This window comes from Myxocyprinus asiaticus, chromosome 7, assembly GCF_019703515.2.
Source record: "Myxocyprinus asiaticus isolate MX2 ecotype Aquarium Trade chromosome 7, UBuf_Myxa_2, whole genome shotgun sequence".
Lineage (NCBI taxonomy): Eukaryota > Metazoa > Chordata > Actinopteri > Cypriniformes > Catostomidae > Myxocyprinus > Myxocyprinus asiaticus.
In genome coordinates, this window is record NC_059350.1 from 35,062,369 (window position 1) to 35,081,905 (window position 19,537).

General features: G+C 39.3%; 1 protein-coding gene across 3 annotated transcripts in view; it reads right to left on the reverse strand.

Annotated features, from left to right (window-relative positions):
• Positions 1-315: 315 nt before the first annotated feature.
• The window catches only part of spock3 (SPARC (osteonectin), cwcv and kazal like domains proteoglycan 3), an 85,138-nt gene continuing 65,916 nt past the window's right edge, over positions 316-19,537 (reverse strand). For 2 of the 3 annotated variants that reach the window (XM_051703713.1, XM_051703711.1), the window contains 5 exons: positions 5,662-5,775; positions 5,312-5,533; positions 4,860-4,922; positions 3,169-3,306; positions 316-1,832 (listed from right to left, as the gene is read on the reverse strand). In XM_051703713.1, the coding sequence (XP_051559673.1) occupies positions 1,687-1,832; positions 3,169-3,306; positions 4,860-4,922; positions 5,312-5,533; positions 5,662-5,775 (683 nt within the window). In that variant the 3' untranslated portion in view covers positions 316-1,686. The remainder of the gene's footprint in view (positions 1,833-3,168; positions 3,307-4,859; positions 4,923-5,311; positions 5,534-5,661; positions 5,776-19,537) is intronic. The other variant, XM_051703712.1, reaches the window with a different exon arrangement.

Here is a 19,537-nt window from a genome sequence, read left to right on the forward strand (position 1 = left end):
TTTATACTGTACGAACTATAGATTCTGTCCCCTAACCCTAAACCTAACCCTCACAAAAAACTTTATGCATTTTTTACATCATCAATAAAACATAATTTAGTATGTTTTTTAAGCGATTTGAATTATGGGGACACTAGAAATGTCCTCATAAACCACATTTATAGCATAACACCCCTGTATTTATCAGTTTGTAACCTAAAAAAAAAAGTCCTCGTAAACCACTTAAATCTGCCCCCCCCCCCCCCCCCCCCACACACACACACACACACACACACTCACACTCACACTAAATTAAGAAAAACCTCTGTTTTGGTCTATATAACTTTATTTCAGCAAATTATATGTATACTGTAAAAAACAAACAAACCAAAAAAAGTGTTATCTCTATGACAACAGCTGGACAGATGACAACAATGATAACCGTAGTTTCTTTGACCTCTGTAACTGATTATTATCAACTCAATAACTCAAGATTTTTTATTTTTTATTTTTTTCAGAAAACACGACAATGTCCATAGAAGGAAAATCTGTATTTTTATATGCACATTTCGAAAACAAAAAGTCTGACAGAAATGCAAAAGCACTGAGAGGGACAAGAAGAATAAGTGACAGCATCAGCATCTATTGTACGATTTGTTGTCGACAGTAACATATGCAAACTTACTAACCATGTCGACTTTCTCCTATAGACCAAAACAACAAAGAGAAAACACCTCTCAATTCTTTTAGTTTCATATGGCAGTCAAGAGTTCTACAGTACATTCTAAATCTAAATATCTCTCTCTCAATCTCTCTCTCTTTCCAGAACTCTCTATTTCCTCCATTCCTCCATGTTGCGTCAAAGGCACCTCATGCCCAAGGACTGCCAAAATGATGTCAAGATAAGAGTGCATATGTGTTATCCATGTTTCCTCTCGTAACATTGACATTCCAGTCACTCCAGGCATTGTCTGAACCATTTCAAACATATTAATGCTCTAGAATGTCCCCCTTTACACATCAAATACTGATACATTTTGGCTAATTATGTAATTCACCTTCAGCCTTATGAAGTGATTATTAATTCTGCTGATAAAAAAGCCAGGATTAATCAGTGTAGATTTGTGAATAAAAAGCACTGTTTTAACTGTTGTTAAAATGACAGAAAATGTGCGAAAAAGGGTCTCATATTTTGTCCCCAATTGCAAAATCATGAAAAAAGGAGACAATCTGCATTAGCCCCTCATGCCTGTAAAAATCACATCCTTGCAAATGTAACTTTAGTTATGGAGTGAGAATTAAAAGACAGGGATCTTCTAATGGAATCATGCCCTCAGGTGTGTGTATAAGAATGTATTTTATATGTATATATGTTTGTTTGTGCATGTTTATAAGTGCAAACAATAATCCATCATTAATCGGTTATAACTCTCACCAAATCCACTTCTGAATTCCTGAATTCCAAGGTCTGTCAATACACTTCTTTACTTTGGATGAATACAAGAAATTAAAAAAATGAAATGTGGTTATCGGTATTAATTTTGTACAAATGCTATACAGCACAGGGGTAGATGAACCCTTTAGTAATGTTAGTACTGCACTCTGCCGAGGTCACCTAGAAACGTGCTTTTAGACCAAATGAAAGTCTGTTTTTTTATTTGGTTCCTTCTTTTGAATTTTTTTGAAAATTAAAAAACGAAAAACAGATTATGACAGGTACCCGTACTCATCATCAACTTGTTCATATTCATCCTCATCATCTCCCATCTCCTCTTCATCATTTATGGCATCACCATCCTCATCGTCTGAGAGCAGAAAGTCACCACTGCCAAAATCTCCAGAAGCCTCTACTGCTAAAGGGAACAAACGATAGCTGTTTTAATTCTAGGACTTTGAAAGGACTAGTTCACCCAAAATTGAAAATTATGTCATTATTTACGTACTTAGCCTCTTGTTGTTACACATTTTTTCTGTGCAACAAAAAAGTGAAGGTTTTGAAGAATCACTTCTCTTGCCATACTGTGCAATCTCAGTTCATAGTGGCCAGGGGCTCAAGCTCCAAAAAGGAAAATGCCCCGTAAAAGTGTCATAAAAGTAGTCCATAGGACTCTACATGTGATATATTCAAAATCTTTCAAACTAGTCACGAGTAAAATGGCAGATTATCAGTTCATATACACATACTTTTCACTCTGTTCATATTATGACATCAAAACAGGTTTACTATACCGTATGGCTTGTAAGGCAACTCATTTTAATGTTTGCATTACATAACCAAATACATCTACAAGCTTATTCGAGTGCAAGCAAGTTGCGCAGTAGCTCAACTGATAGAGTGTTGCAACTGCAATGCAAAGAACCTGGGTATGAGTCCTGAAGAGCATGTGACTCGACATGTGAGCCGAATGTGTCATAGAAGCACCACAAAATGATGTGGATGCTTCAGCAATTGCGTTTTTCATGTCACATTTGCTTAAATGACATTACCAGTAAGGTTGATGTTTAAGGTTTAGGATAGGGAGGTAGGTTTTGTTGACTTAAAACTCAACTGAGCATTAACCTTAAAAACCTCAACTGTTTGGGAGAACATTTATGTCGTTTTTAGAACCATACAGTGGTCATCTCACCTCGGAACTGTCGGAATACATCTAATGAACCACGTAATATCATTCCGCAAAAATAGCACCAGACACATAATTTTCATGAGATCAGGCTGGTTTGGCACCATTTTTTAATCTAGACTTGGATGCGGGCTACACGTGAAATTTACTGGAGGTGAAGATTATCAGTAAATAATGACTTACATTTCTGTCTCTGGCTTCAGAAGACTAGGAATATAGTGCATGAGTAATTGGGACTTATATTGTATTTTTTGACCTTTTAGAAGCTTGACAGCCCCTGGTCACTATTAACTGTCGTTGTATGGCGAGAGCAGTGTAACGTCTCTTAAAAAGTTCTTCTTTTGTGTACTTCTGTTGTGTTACGAAAAAAACGACATTGAGGTTCAACAGATTTTAAAATAAGGACAAATAATGAAACTTTTTGACTACATTTTTTAACTATTCCTTTACCATTTAAAACATTCTACAGTTAAACAATTAACTTGCTTGTATTATTTGTATTACCTATTTGTATTTGCTATTTTCTCATTCCTAAATAATGAATCAAAAGATTTGACCCCGTTCTTACCGCAGTCAGCATGCCCAAGTGTATGAGACCCCGCAACCTCATTTCCATAGCGGTCGACACACCAGCACTGACCGCTGCTGCTATGACACTGGTGAGCTTTATAGAAGCCATCTTCATCACAGGAGGGGATGTACAGACCTTCACAAACAACACACAGACATTAGCATCAGTCCTAATGTCAGGAAACATTACTTCACCAGCAAAATTATATGCAGCCACAGATAGTGTCTCACAGCCACACTCACACAAAGAGAGAGGGATCATACTGTATATTCAATGTCAGAGAACATAACAGTCACCTCCAAGATCTCTCTCTCTCTGTCTCTCACACACATTCATTGAATTTCAACTTCACAGCTTCTTGCCAGAGTGTCAAAAATGTCAAAAAAAAAAACAAAAAAAAAAATAATTCTTTCTTTCTCTTTTTTTTTTTTGTCTTTTTATAATTCAGTGCCAGAAGCCATTGAGCCGTCACTGTGTGTTCCACTCAGGGGAGCAACAGCAGTTAAAAATATCCTTCTTTTCATGTCCAATTTCCCCTCATCTCATTCCCTTGCTCAAATTAAACACACAACCTTCAGAGAAACTGAGGGAAATTTCTAGTTTTTATCGTTTTTATAGAATTATTGTTGGCTATTCTCTTTCTGTTTGGCACCTCGGTTTTAATGTAGCTGTGCTCAGGTTGACATTGTGATGATTTTTGATGCTAGTGCTTTTCTGAACATAGTTATTAGATGCTGATTTTATTTATTTAATTATTTTGGAGTTTTGGACGTTAGTGTGTAAGCATCTGAAAATACTGTAGTAACAAGATCAGAGGATGTTTCAATGTTTTCATAGACATCTGTTTTACTATGTGCAGTATGTTGAATTATATTAAACAACAGTTAGTTCCGTTCCTTTAATTTGATTTTACAATCTGTCAAATTGCTATTTAATATAACAGCACTGGGATGTCTGTTATACTATTTGTATCATTCCCCTTGTCTATGTTTGCACCATTTCAGACAGGCAGTCAGTCTGTGCATTGCTTGGCGACAATATCGATAATTGTGGTGTCCATACTCTGGCTCAATGCTCACAAAACAACGTAAAGTTGAAGTTACAGCACATCTGTAACACACTATATACTGTACAAGTACAGGTAGTTGATATATATCAGATAAGTACTGTATGATATAGTATGATATACTGTATATATATATTAGGGCTGGGAAATATAACACGGTCATTTCTGCGATTAATAGTTTTTGTTTAACGCTTTAAAAATGTAATTAATGCAGTGCCGTTTTTACTTCCTGAAACTTCAGCACATTTTTGGTTTGTTCCAGGCAGGCAGCATATGCCCTAACCCCGCCCCCACCCTAAACTTAACCATATGGAGCCTCTTAGGCTGAGTAGCCTGCCAGGAACAACTCGAGACACCTTTCTCCCATTGCGGAAACTTCACTGTTTTCCCCAATTCCTGTGGCTAAAATTGGCATATATACATATGATTTTTTATATGTATAGGCTACTTTATTCTGTAAAAAATAGCTTTTCTTGTATAAGTATATACAGAAAATGTGCAATAGTCATTCTTTGGGACTGATTTCTGTTAATTGTCCAAGCGGGAATTGTTATCGTAACGGTTATTCCTGTCTGTGAGGAAATGACAAAAAGAAACAAAGCACACAAGGGAATGGACTCACCCAGTAATTTCTTTCCAGCCAGCTGTTTGTGAATACTGGTCATCTCTGATTGGCAGGGAGCCTCTGAAACACATAGATTTCAGATCAGTGGCAAGGAAGATGCAGTACCCCTACCAGCTCTATTAATTTCTATTAAGTTCACGTTCTGTCATTTCTCTTTTATTCTTCTCTGAAGCGATCAACAATATGCCCTGTCGCACATTGCGGTCATGACTGTTAGGACAAAATCTAATATTTAAATGGAAGAGATAGCTCTGGCTAGGATGCGGTAAAAGTTAACTGTTCTGTAACTGGAATGTGTTCTGTCCTACTGTCTTAGGCAATGTGCTTGTGAAGGTTTGTTCTGCAACATAGCTTGTGGTATGTGAATACCCTCTTGTGTTTGGATGTGTATGAGCATACTGCTTTCTCTTGAAATTATTGAAAGCATGTGATGAAGAGTGTGAGTTTACCCTGATATCTCTGAAAGCAGGAACACCATTCCTGACTGGAAATGAGCCTGTCTCTGTCTGGGTCACACGACCTGAGGAAGGCTTTAGTGCACACATCACTCTTCTCTGAGTTCAGGCTGGACAGCTCTGATTGGTTGAGCAAAAGGTCAAAGTTTGTATCTAGTCTGGAGAACATCCAACCCAGAGAGTCCTTACAGAGGGGCACCTTACTCGTGTCTACCTCTACACAGAGAGAGATAGTGAGAATGGAAACCATAGAAAGATGTTTTCTTTAGTCTTTGTTATAGTTAGTTAGTTGTCAAGCTAGCTCAAATATTAGCAGTTTACTGCATGCGTGCGTATGTACTCACTCTTCTCTGGCTTCTGGAACTTAAATTTCTTGTTTGGATTGCCACTCTCGTGTAGAACTGTGATCCACTCTCTTAATCTACTAACCACTTCAGACATTTCTGCATTACCACACTCTACAAATAAAAATACACACAGAACATTAATATATACACTGTGAAAAGTGAAATTGTGAACTTGTTACCTTTAGGGCTACTTCTACATGATCTTTGTAACCTAATGTAGTCAGGTTGATTTAGTCATTTTAAATAATATTTTTTACTTATAACCAGTTACTGTGATTTAAATGTTTCCACATGAAGCACATTTTTAAGTTACCTGATGACACTATTTTCTACAATGTACATAAATCAAACAGACTGGTGTTGTATGAGAATTTGAATGTACATGCTTGGGAGGACCTAGCTTTACTGACAAAATTTGATTAGTGATTGATCGACCAGTTGAGAAAATCTCATGTGAGGTCATATAGTAGCAGAGGTAGTTCATCCTGTATGTTTCATGTTTCAATTCCCTATAATTTCTGTCTGACATTTTGGCCTTTAGCATCTGCAACAGGCTCAACTAAATAGCTCAGTAAATAAGAGGATAATGCTTTTGATCCTTAAGGAGGGATATATGAACAGATCTGGACTGCTAACACAAAAAGGTTGCATGTTCATTGCTGCATAAGACCGATCCATGAACTACAGAGTGTTTAGTATTGTATACCCGACAGCTCTCTCCCCCAAGTCTATTTAACCCTCAGGGTAAGGGCAGCAATTCCTGCCATTACTATAATGTAGACAGTGCATCCCTGACTGGTGAGACTGTGCTAAAAATCCTATGAAGATATTCCATTATAATGATAACATCAGCAATAACTGTGCCTGCTGGTGAGATTTATACTTATCAAATGTTCTGTATAAATAATTTCGAATATACTTTGTCAAATGCATTTTCTGCACCACATGACATAATTATTTCTTCCAACTTGTTTTGTTTTGATGTGTTCATTAGATTTAATAGTCTGTGTATATTGTTTGGGGATGGTTTGGGGCATTTGCTAAATCTAGTTTTGTTGTAATGAATTAATGTGTGTAACTGATTGAATTCTTGTCGCTAATGCTTAAGACATCTGAATTTATTTTTTATAAGGTGCAGTATCGGAAGGAAGGATTGGGTCTTTGGATGCAGCTGATAAGGGTATATCCATATTTTCTGGAGTTTTGGATTTGTTCTTTTGTCATTCGTATGTACTGTAATGTAATGTTACGGGGAAAAAATTTGGTTTTCTAAAACCCATTTACTATTAATGGGAAGTCAGTTAACTTTTCTGCTGTTTTTTAGTTAACTTTAGAAAAAAAGAATTCATGTCTTTAACTTGATAACTGATATGTAGGGTGTAAAAAAACAGTGTTACAAAAAACTTTGTACACAAAGCAACAAGCCTGAGAGGGCATGTATCCACAGAAAGGCTGTTCCATATTGTGAGTGCATCTAAATGGGTTCAGTGACCGACCGCGGAAGCCATCCAGGTAGTGCACGTTTACGAGACAACTGTTCACATCCTCCCTCGTCAGACAATGGACTGGAGGGGGGCCGGATGAAAGCATTTTGTACCGGGCCCAATAATTCCTACTTGCAGCCCTGTACAGTTATCAAGCAACGTTGCAACAATTTGGTGCATTAATAGGCCTATAGAATGTGAAGTCACAGGAGTTTATTTTACAATGACGTTGAGATCCATTTTTTTTATTTGGAATCTGAGTCAGAACTATCGTTTTTATAAAAATGTCACAAATCATTATGCAGGAATGAGCAAAAACAGCAGCTTTGGTCATCCATTTTAATTATTTCAAACAAAGCACTAGTCATGTGTAGCTGAAGAATACTGATAGTGGCTTCAATAAATAGTTCTTCCTTGAAGTTAAGGAGCAAAAGAAGGAAAAACAAAATGAAAATCAATTAAAAAAAAACATCTTGGATGAAAGCATTACTGTAATGATGAGTCAACGGAGTTGAGATCCATGCGCAGCTTTAATAATAATAATAAACGTAGTAATACAGACAGGCATGGGTTCAATCACCAGCAACAGCAACATCCAAGGTCATCCAGAGAGGTGGTTAATAAACAGGCAAGAGGTCAGGGAAGGCGGCAGACAAATCACAGGTTATATCCAGGAAATCAAGGCAGTAATAGTAGGCAGGCATCAACGGGTCAAAACAGGGTAAACAGTCCAGGATCAAACACAGGAAATGCAATATACTCAGGGAACGCTCAGAAAAGTCAGCCAGGGCAAAACAAGACTTTGCAATGACAGAGAGTGAGTGTGAGACTTAAATAGCTGAATAGATTGGAAACAGGTGAACAGGTAATCATTGTCAGGTACGAGGAATATGGGAAATGGCCATGGAAGACTCTGAGGGCAGAGCCGTGGTAGGCAGAGCTGTAGGAGGCTTGAGGGGCGAAGGCATGGAAGGCTGAGCCGTGGAAGGCAGAGCCATAGGAGGCTCGAGGGGTGAAGCCATGAAAGGCGGAGCCGTTGCAGGCTCAAGGGGTGAAGCCGTAGAAGGTGGAGCAGTGGCAGCCTCGAAGGGCAAAGCCATAGAAGGCGGGGCTGGAGACTAAGAGTCCAGAATGACTGGGAAATGACCTCAGTGGTCACGAACATGAGCAGAGTCTCGGGAGTGGCCTCTGTGGTCGTGGGCATGGACAGAGACTCAGAGATGGAAGCCTTTCTCCTCCTCCTCCAGGAGAACGAGGCTGGCAACACAGGCTCTGGGACGGACGAGGCTGGCAACGCAGGCTCTGGGACGGACGAGGCTTCCAGCTCGTTGGCTGTGGCAGGCGTGGGCACTGACAATTTTGGGAAAGGGTTTTTGTGGCCCTACGCACCAATATCAGTGGCGGATAATTCAACTTGGAGACAAGGGCCGTGAAGGACCTCAAGACCGGGGCAGCGGAAGACAAGGTTATGACATGGCATGGAACCAACTCAGACTTGACTGGAACATAGTGTGGAGTAGGCTGAGACGTGGCTGTGACATGGCATGGAGCAGGCTGAGGTGAGGCTGTGACATGGCATGGAGCAGGCTCAGGCTTGACTGTGACATGGTGTGGAGCATTACCTTGATGAAGAGAAAACAGTTGATCTCCAGTGTCTTTAACTCCTACTGGATGTTCAAACGCAGCACAAAATCGTTGGAGGAAGTAACTGAAAGAAGGGAATGTTGTTCTGTAGTCATTCTACACCGCTGTAATCCAGTCTAATGCCTTACAGGTAAGCAGCGAACAAACAAAGGAAATGTGGCTCTCATCAGTGGGGTATAGTGTGGGTTGTTGATTAACAAACCGAGAACATTGGAGCAGAAATCCCTTACATTTAGCTGGTTACCCATTGAATTTCTCAGGAAAGGCAAGGCGTGGGTTAGTGGTGAATGTGCTAGGTGAGGCCGGGTAAGCCGCTGGATTAGATGAAGAGGCTGAAGGGTTTGGCGTTGGTAAACGGAGGCTTTGCAGAGTCTTAACAAGCTCCTCTGTTAATGATGTCAGCCGGTCAAGCTGTTGGTGGTGTACGGCCAATATATCCGCTTGCGCTGAGACCTCGGTGGTGAGTTGCAGAAAAGCCGCTGGATCGGTTTGTGGCAAAGTCTTCTGTAATGATGAGTCAACGGAGTTAAGATCCATTTGCAGCTTTAATAATAATAAACATAGTAATACAGACAGGCATGGGTTCAATCACCAGCAACAGTAATATCCAAGGTCATTCAGAGAGGTGGTCAATAAACAGGCAAGTGGTCAGGGCAGGTGGCAGACAATCACAGGTTATATCCAGGATATCAAGGCAGTAATAGTAGGCAGGCAGCAACGGGTCAAAACAGGGTAAACAGTCCAGGATCATACACAGGAAATGCAATAAACTCAGGGAACACTCAGAAATGTCAGCCAGGGCAAAACAAGACTTCGCAATGACAGAGAGTGAGTGTGAGACTTAAATAGTTGAATAGATTGGAAACAGGTGAACAGGTAATCATTGCCAGGTACGAGGAATATGGGAAATGGTGTTCAGAGAGTTAAAGTCAATCCTCAGGTGATGAAGCCCTCTGGTGGTGAGTGGGAGGAACAACAAAGGCGGGATTCATGACAATTACAAGCTTTGATGAACGTTGCCTAACCAACCCAACAGCTACATGTGTATAATGTTCCCCCAAGAAAACAAGAGACATAGCTAATAAAAATGATTATATAAGACTGTAGAAGCAAACTACAAGACTCTACAGTGCAACCACCAGACTTGACAATGATCTGATTTATGTTACATGTCTACTTTTATGTACATGGAATTACAGTTTAGCACATTTATTACAAGGTTAGCAGATCCTGACAATCATTAATAATAATAATAATAATTTCCAAATCAATCTAATAATTAATGCTAATACCAGTGTCAGACACAGAGGTGATTCTATTCTGATCAATAAAAGAAACCATTGCACTGACCCTCCAGCACAATCCAAAACACAATATTGGAGTTATTATTTTTGTCAAATACAGTGCTGCACAGCAGAGCATCAAAGTATTACTGAAAATATTGATGAAAACTTCAGTACAACAGCATGCTCGCTTGTGAGATATTGCTTAAATATAATGTAATTATTATTGATATATTATTATTCTTATGATTGCAACACTGAATATTAAATTTGACTATACATTATTAATATATTTGTATAAAAAAAAAAAAAAATCACACATTTAGTTAAATTGAGCTTTTATTTTGGTGGAAAACTGAACGAACCCCCTATCAGTTTCAGAATCAGAATCAGAATGAGCTTTATTGCCAAGTATGCTTACACATTCAAGGAATCTGTCTTGGTGACAGGAGCGTCCAGTACACAACTATACAAAAAACAGCAACAAGACTTTTAAAAAATAATTAAAATTGAATAAAAAATAGATAAATATTGAAAAGAAAAAAGTATATATAGAATACACAATAGACTATATATATATATATATATATATATATATATATATATATATATATATATATAAAATATATACACATACATACATACATACATATACACACACACATACATACACATATACATACATATACACATACATTTACACACACACACACACATATATATATATATATATATATATATATATATATATATATACATACATACATACACATACCTATACACACACATACATACACACACACATACATACACACACACATACACATACGTAGTGCAAATACAAATACAAATCTGTTATGTACAGTGCAAGGGAATGTAATGGCAGAAGAGGTAGGATGTGTTGGATAATATAAAAAGACTAAGCTGTGTATTGCACATTAATTATTGCTCAAAGGGGCAGTTTTAACTGTTCATGAGATGGATAGCCTGGGGGAAAAAACTGTTCCTGTGCCTGACGGTTCTGGTGCTCAGAGCTCTGAAGCGTCGTCCAGAAGGCAACAGTTCAAAAAGGTAGTGAGCAGGGTGAGTGGGGTCCAGAGTGATTTTTCCAGCCTTTTTCCTCACTCTGGAAGTGTATAGTTGTTGAAGGGGGGGCAGGGGGCAACCAATAATCCTCTCAGCAGTCCGAGTCTCGGCAGTCCGTTTGTATGTTTGATGACAGCTTCTCACTTCTAGATAAGCAGTTTGCAGTATGGCCTAATGCAGGGGTCGGAAACCTATGGCACCAATGCTGGCACGCAGATGGGTAATCACTACCACGCAAGCAACAGCGAGAGAGGAGCACGCTATTTTATTTATATGATGTTTTTTGCACCTGCATTCCAATTTGCATCTTGATGTAATCCTTCCTTATGATCACGCAGCATGTTTTCATGAGCTGAATGGGAAGCTAAACAAAAAGTTAAAATGTGACTGCAATATACCCAACAGACTCGTGCAGCATGTGCAAGCCATTCGCTCATCACGAGCTGCCAGCACTTCACTTTCGGTTAATTGCATGAGTAAATGCCCGCTTTGCTTCGGTCAGGCTGCGTGGATGACAGCCTACATTCTGTGTTTCATTTGTTTCTTTTTGCTTTAAGAACAACACATGATTTAATAAGGAAAACAGAACTAATAATCCTTGAGATTTCCAACCCAGCATACAGGTACACCCTCCTTAAAATATAGTCACACTCAAAATTACATTAAACGATTAAAAGAGAAAACACAAACCACATCGTGGGGTTCAAAAACCTGAGTCTATTCAAAATATAAATTAAACCTGGAAATAAAGTTTTAGGATTTTGCAGGTGCAATTCACCGAAAAGGGCTAAATAGTTGATCGGCATGTGATGCGTGAATGGCTTGCACACGCAGCACAAGTCTTGCCACACTTTAATAGTATTTAATCTCTCATTCAGCTGATGAAAACACGCTGCGTGATCATGAGAAATAATTACATCAAGATGCAGATTGGAATGCAGGTGCGAAAAACTTACAATAAAACTAAGAAATATTTAAGATTCCACAATTACATGATCAGTCAGCACAGCCATTGGCCAGGAAAATAAAAAATGGCATTCCATGTCAAAAAGGTTGCCAACCCCTGGCCTAATGCGTTTATTAAACCACAAAAATTTGCGATTTAATTCTATAAGTATTGTTGGGCCTCATGTATTCAGATAGAAGACAAAGGCAGGCCTAACACAGTCGTAAAACCTGACTGAAGCCCACACACAAAGTCATAAATCTTACTGATAAAAACCGTGCCAAAATCAAACAAAGGGAGTCCAAAACAGACTACAAATCCCATGAAGCCTTGCTCACTAAAGGATCGAACTCTCAACTCCTATTGGATGAGGCACATGACAGAACGCCCCTCAACCATGACATCATCAGGAGTAGAAATACCTCTGAGATCCTTCTGGGCATTGCTTCCAGCAACTTTGCTCGCTGTGTGTAGATGCAACTCATCGCTGCTGTCAGGTGTAGCCTCGTGGCACAAGGAAGTAACATCCGACTTGAAACTGTGGCCATACAATCTCCATCTTACTGGACGAGTTGAGATTACTCTGTGTTCCACCGAACACTCTAACGGATCCGAAGGAGACTGCCGAGCAATCCGCATCTTCATCCATTTGCCTGTAGAAGTGAAGAGAAAAAGATTTCTCTTCCCTCTTCAATCAAGTCGACGTCACTGATTTCTCCGCCAGCCCACCGAGAATCAGCAGCCGTAATACCCGCCGACAGAGTGAGGAAACGGCCTCCCGTCATCACCCGAGCCTCGAGAAACCGAGTCAGAGTTAAAGGACGGATGAACACACATTCTACCTGCTTCCTCGTGCGATTCAAGTAAGAGGTTTACGTCTGGGCAGAGATAGAATAGTATAGTGTGTTCTTCTTGTGTATCAAGGTTATTGTTTTTACAGTTTACGAACCGCCGAGTCCGCTCATTGCTGCTAATAATACTCAAGGTATTACTGTAATGTACTGTTATAGCGAAAGAAATCTGCTGTGTTGTCGTCCAACCACATTTGACTGTTGTGTATTTACGCCATCGCGGGTGAGACCGGCACACTGAGTTTATCCATTAAAGAACCAAAGACCGTGAGATGGTTTACGAGCCGTCCACCACATCTCTGAGTGATAAACTAACAGCTGCTTTCTCTCCCCCGATCGCGAAACCGGCTTTGGTGCCGCGATGTTATTCTCTCTCTCTTGTTCTAACCACACACACACACGACCCCTCACAAACGTTCTCGCACACACTTTTGGCTAGTAGATAACTTTGTGATAAAGCTCAGCTTTGTCCCTAAGTTATCGTACAAGCGGAGACACGCGATAAACGAGCAGACGCCATTAACCGGCTTCTCTCCGCCCACATTTGCGGCCATATTCTCTGGCCGGAAATCTCACGTGACGTGCTCTCCAAGAGAGTCACGTCCACCATTTTGTGCACATCACTCCTTACACATGCACACACACACACCTACATTCCTCTCATGTGTTATAGGCTTATTTTGGTTACCATATCTAATCATGTCACTGTTTAGTTTGTAGTTGTAAGTCGGAAGTTTATTGACTGCATTGTATTGATTATTAATTGATACTACTGCATAAATAAACTTTGTTATATTTCAAAGAGAAGTATTTTGGTTTGTTTTGCATACACCTGTGTCAAATGCTGGCAGGGGATGTCAGTGCTCGGATTCAAGCCTTCATTGTTTCCTTTTGAATGTCGATATTCTTAAGACAACAATCTAATATTGAGACTGTTATACTGTCTGGTTATTAGTCCCTGATTCCAGAGTGGTGCCCCAGCGATATTAATCTTTATTAATATTCTATTGATTTTGATAACTGATAATTATCTTTGATGATTGTTGAATTTGAAGGATCAATAAGCTAGTTTTAATTCTAATCAATGTTCCATTGATTTTAATAATTAATGATTATCTTTGATAATAATTAATATTCTATTGAATTTGATGGTTATCTTTGATTGTTGATGTGAAGGATTCAAAGAGCTAACATTGATTTAAATCATTGTTTTATTGATTTTAATAATTGATAATTATCTTTGATAATTATTAATTATTGCTAATAATCAAACCTGCTCCTGAACGTAGCGCACTTCATTTACTGGTGCCCCGTATGAGGCTTTAATGAGTTAGATTCTATTATTTAATTTAAATATTAGTTAATAACTAAAGAAATAATTATTAATTATTTCTGATAGTAACACTGATCTAAACAACCAGTAGAACCTACAGTATATAGTCTGCATATGCTGGGATCTTCACAGTGAATAAGCACACTGCTCTCTATCACTTAATGCACACACAGCACACTTGATGCTCATGATGTGTGTTTGTGTATGCTTAACACATTCACTTTGAAGCACGCAGCACATGCAGACTGTATATTTATTTCATTATATTGCAGACTTTTGCAGTTAAATCATTATCATAACATATCACAATTTTAATTTGAGTAATTGTGCATTCATATATTCATTTTATCCCAAATATATCATATTCCATGACATTACCCATTTTATAATTAATTCCGTTTTTATGGCTGAATTCCACAATTCCATCTGTGTTTTCCCCCTCTAATTAATGGGCTATTTCAGCTACATCCATTCCTATCAGGTGCCTAAAATCAAGCATACTGCATAGCCATGGAATCTCTTTAGACAAATATTTTCAGTACAATTGGGTGAACCTTTTTTATGTACTAACATTACAATTCCCCTATTCACAGGTCCATAAAGAAATTAGTTAATGAGTCTGGTGGGGAAGAACACAACTTGCCTACACAAAGCTCAGAACTGAACACCACTGAACACCTTTGGGATGAAATGGAACTCTGGCTCAGAGCCAGTACCCATCACCCAACATCAGTGCCTGATCTCACTGATGCTCTTGTGTCTGAATGTGAGCAGCCATTTTCCAACATCAAGTGGAAAGGCTTTCCAGGAGAGTGGAAGCTGTTATACCATCAAAGGGAGGACCAATTCCTTATTTATGCCCATGATTTTGAAAATAAATGTTTAACAATCACACATGTAGGTATGGTGTTGTGTCTCTATGCTTTTTGCCATGTAGTATATATACAGTATAGACATCTACAAACCTGGTATTATAGAAATCTAGCTCCTCAGACACCTTTAAATGTGTCAAGCACATATATTAGGCCTATAGTGTAAGAGATTTGGTGAGAACTGGAAAAACTGTACACTAGACAATAGCCTTATTTCTTACCAATAATCATATTTATCCAATAATGTGTTTGTGCACTGCCAACATGCCAACTTTTATATAAATCCATTGTGGCTTCAGTTAAATGATCTTGAGATTAGTTTGAACTGTGAGCTGTCATTGACAATATTTTGATGATGAAGGTGATTGAATTTCTTCAATAGCCTGCAGCATAGCACCGGACTTATGTTAATTGGGGTAATGATAAAAACAAACATTACTGATCTCTCTCTCTCTCTCTCTCTCACACACACACACACACACACATGTTGGTGCGGCTATCCTTATGAGGACTCTCCATAGACATTATGATTTTTAAACTGGATGAACTATAGATTATATCCCCTAACCCTAACCCTACCCCTAAACCTAACCCTCACAAAAAAATGTTTTAAAAAAAACATGGTTTATTATGTTTTTTAAGCAATTTGAATTATGGGGACACCAGAAATGTCCTCATAAACCACATTTAAAGCATAATACCCTTGTAATTACCAGTTTGTAACCTAAAAAAAGTCCTCGTAAACCACCCAAACCCGCCCACGCATATAAACACTGACACAAACAATCTGGAACAGCAAACATTTAATAAGTTCCAGAGGGATTCAGTAGGTTTGAGATTCTACACAAAGTAAGACTAGTTTGTTGTATTGAAATGTCTTTGGAAACTCATTGTTGCAGAAAGCATGCCAAATACCCTCCCTAGAGGGTAAACATCCCTCCACAAAGCTAGAGGAGGAAAGATTGGTTAGTAGATATAGAATAATTTGCTAGTTTATCCAGTTACTACATGAGATATCATCAGCATTACCACATATGCAGTAGGAAGTATGCAGTATATATATTCTGAACAGTAGGAAAAATGTTTGTATGCATAGAATAACTGGATGACCTACTACATTTGCCAAACATGCAGTATACAATAAATCACAATGTTAATGATAACTGTTTCCCTTATTCTATTTCAAGTGTTACAAATTAAGTTATTTATAACATAAATCTCTGAATACATTTTTAGTATAATGGACATAGATGGACTAGAATTGCTTGAGCTGCTGCTGCTGAAGAGCAAGTACAAAGACTTGCTACTGCTAGAACACACATACATGCTGTGTCAAGCATACAACATGCTGCTGCTGCACACTTATACATACATAAGACAAACTGCATCGAGCATGTAAAACATGCTACGGCACAATTAGACATAAATAAATTACTTGTGAAGCAGATGTAGACAAGCTGGGGAGGAGGAGGGTTTTAGTGAGAAAACTCTTATAGCATGCTGTAGTGAGAACAACTACCTGCAAAAAACTGGAGAAATTTAAATGCTAGACTAAGGCCTATCAGACTGGGCCACTATTGCTCCAGTGGTGTCCGAACTCCCTTCAACAGAGACCACTTTCTCCTCAGCCTTGGTGGTCCTGGAGACTTTCTTCATTAAGCCTCCCATGGCTCCACTCCTCGAGCCTCCCATGGCTCTGCCCCTTAAGCCTCCCATGGCTCCGCCTTCCGATTCTCCCACAGTTGTTCTCACAGCCTTGCGGAAGCGGAAAAGAAGAAGGACTCCCCTGTCACTGCCTGTGCTCATGACCACGGAGGTCGTTCCCCTGTCACTGCCAGTGCTCATGACCATGGAGGTCGTTCCCCTGTCACTGCCCTTGTTCACGACCACGGAGGTCGTTCCCCTGTCACTGCCAGTGTTCATGACTATGGAGGCCGTTCCCCTATCACTGCCAGTGCTCATGACCATGGAGGTCGTTCCCCTGTCACTGCCTGTGTCCTTGACCACAGAGGTCGTTCCTCTGTCCCTTCCTGTTCTCACAGTCACAAAGGCTGTTCCCCAATTAATGCCAGTGCCCATGACCACGGAGGTTGTTCCCTTGTCACTGTCTGTGCTCACGACCATGGAGACTGTTACTCTGCCACTGCCTATGCTCACAGCCACTAAGACTGTTCCCCTGTCATGGCCAGTGCCCGAGCCTTCCACGGCTTCGCACCCTGAGCCTTCCATGGCTCCGTTCTCAGAGCCGCTCCCTCCTGAACCCTTTCCAGCAGCCACAGCCCAGAACTCTGTACCCTCTGCCCTGGTCTCTTGCTCCACACCCTGTCTCACCAGGCCATGCCTCACCAAGCCCACCGCCGGCTCAGCCTTGGTCTCCTGATTCGCCCTGGTGTCTGGGTCCTTCGCCGGCTCCGCCCTCTGCTCCGCCACGGTCTCCAGCACCCTCTGGCCCCATGTGGTCTCCAGCCCCATCTGGTCCCCTGTGGTCTGCAGCCTTGTCTGATTCCCTCATGTTCTGTCACGTTTATGTGTGTTTTGCTCATGTTTTGAATAATGTTTTACTTCCTTGTCTGGTCATGTGGTTTCCTGTTTCCCTCATATTTCATGTGTCTTGTTCTTATTGGTCTTTGGTTTATTAGTCTTGTTATCATTTCTGTTATTGGTCCGTATGTTATTAGTCCTGTCTTGTCACTGGATGCCTTGTTATGTTACCCTTTTGTTTGTATTTAAGCCCTCATGTTAGCCATTGCCTTTGTCGAGTATTGTTATAGTATTATCCTGTAATGTTGTGTCATAGTCTTTGTTTTTATTAGTCAAGTTCAGTCAAGTCATAGTCTATTCCTGTTTGGTTCATGTTTAGGTCCTGTTTTGTTTCTTTCATGTTTTTTGTGGATACACTTATTCAATAAACTGCACTTGGGTTCTCATACATCTTTGTCTCATCCTGTATTCAGCCTGCCTGAATGTTACACACACATTAGGGCATTACACACACACACATTAAACATTTACCAAAAAAAAAAAAAAAAAAAAGGATTAAGTATTTGATGTATTTGAATTGTGGTATGTATAAAAGGTAAAATTTATGTCCTAAACTGTTCACTAAAAAAATGCTTTACTGGTGAGATATTGAGTTTGAGTTGGAATTAATTTAATATACTTAGTACTTATGAGTTCATTTATTGGGACCTTTATAAGGAAACCTGATTTTTTAAGTTAAAAAGTGTTGAGCACGCCCAATTATTGGAGTGGTCCCAGAGGTCATTGAAGTGGATTATCAAGGCAGTATTTGCAACAACTATATCCTGACTGTAGCTGATATGGCTCCTGGTAGTGCTTCAGAAAATGACGAGTGGGGATTAGGAGGTATGGATTGGCAGCAAGTAACAAACAAATGGAAAAAGAATGGAGAAGGCAGCAGAGATAAAATAGGGGAAGGATCCACGGATGTTGTCAAAAGAGTTAAAGGAAATACAAGTTTGATGACCAAAAGAGATACAACAAATTAATTCAAAGTTACTGTAACATTTGAAGACAATTTCAATCTCATTGTAACAGCCAAGACATTAGAGAAAGAAGTTGGGGAGATGAAATTCCTACCTAAACAACAAACGAATAATGATTCAAGCGGTAAACAAAGAACAACAAGAGAAAATAGTCAAGATTCAAACTCTGAATCAAAAGAAAGTTAAAGCTCATATCCCTGGCTCTGCCGCAAGACATAGGGGAGTTATCTATGGTGTCCCTACATCTGTCTCTATCGATGAGATTAAGGCAGAATTGAAAGTTGGAAAAGTAGTTGATTCTAAAAGCTGTCTACAAGAAAAAACGGAGAAAAAGGGGAGACACTCTCAGTAATGATTGAATTTGAAGATGAAATTCCAAGCAGAGTTATGTTAGACTTCTTTAGCTACTAGGTTAAGGAGCATATCCCACCAGTCTTGAGGTTGTTTAAGTGCCAATGATTGGGACATATCGCAAATCACTGTAAAGAAAAAGAAAGATGCGAAAGATGTGCTGGTAATCATGGTTATGATCAATGTGATAAAGATGTCCCTCCAAGATGTTGTAACTGTGGTGATCAGCATAGTGTGACATATGGAGGATATTTAAAACAAAAGCAAGCTAAAGAAGCACAAAAATTCAAAATCATGAACAAAGTGTCATACTCAGAAGCCCTAAAGAAAGTTGCCAATGAGAACAATCTGAAGCTAGAATATTTGGAAAAAAGAGATCCAACAATGAAAGAGACAAGGCATATCCCCAAAGAGAATGGAAAAAAGCTAGTCATGAATGCAAGATAAAAAAAAAAAACCCTATTGGTAGATAGAACAAACTTTGTAGCCTTCATTTGCAAGGTTATATACCTAGGAA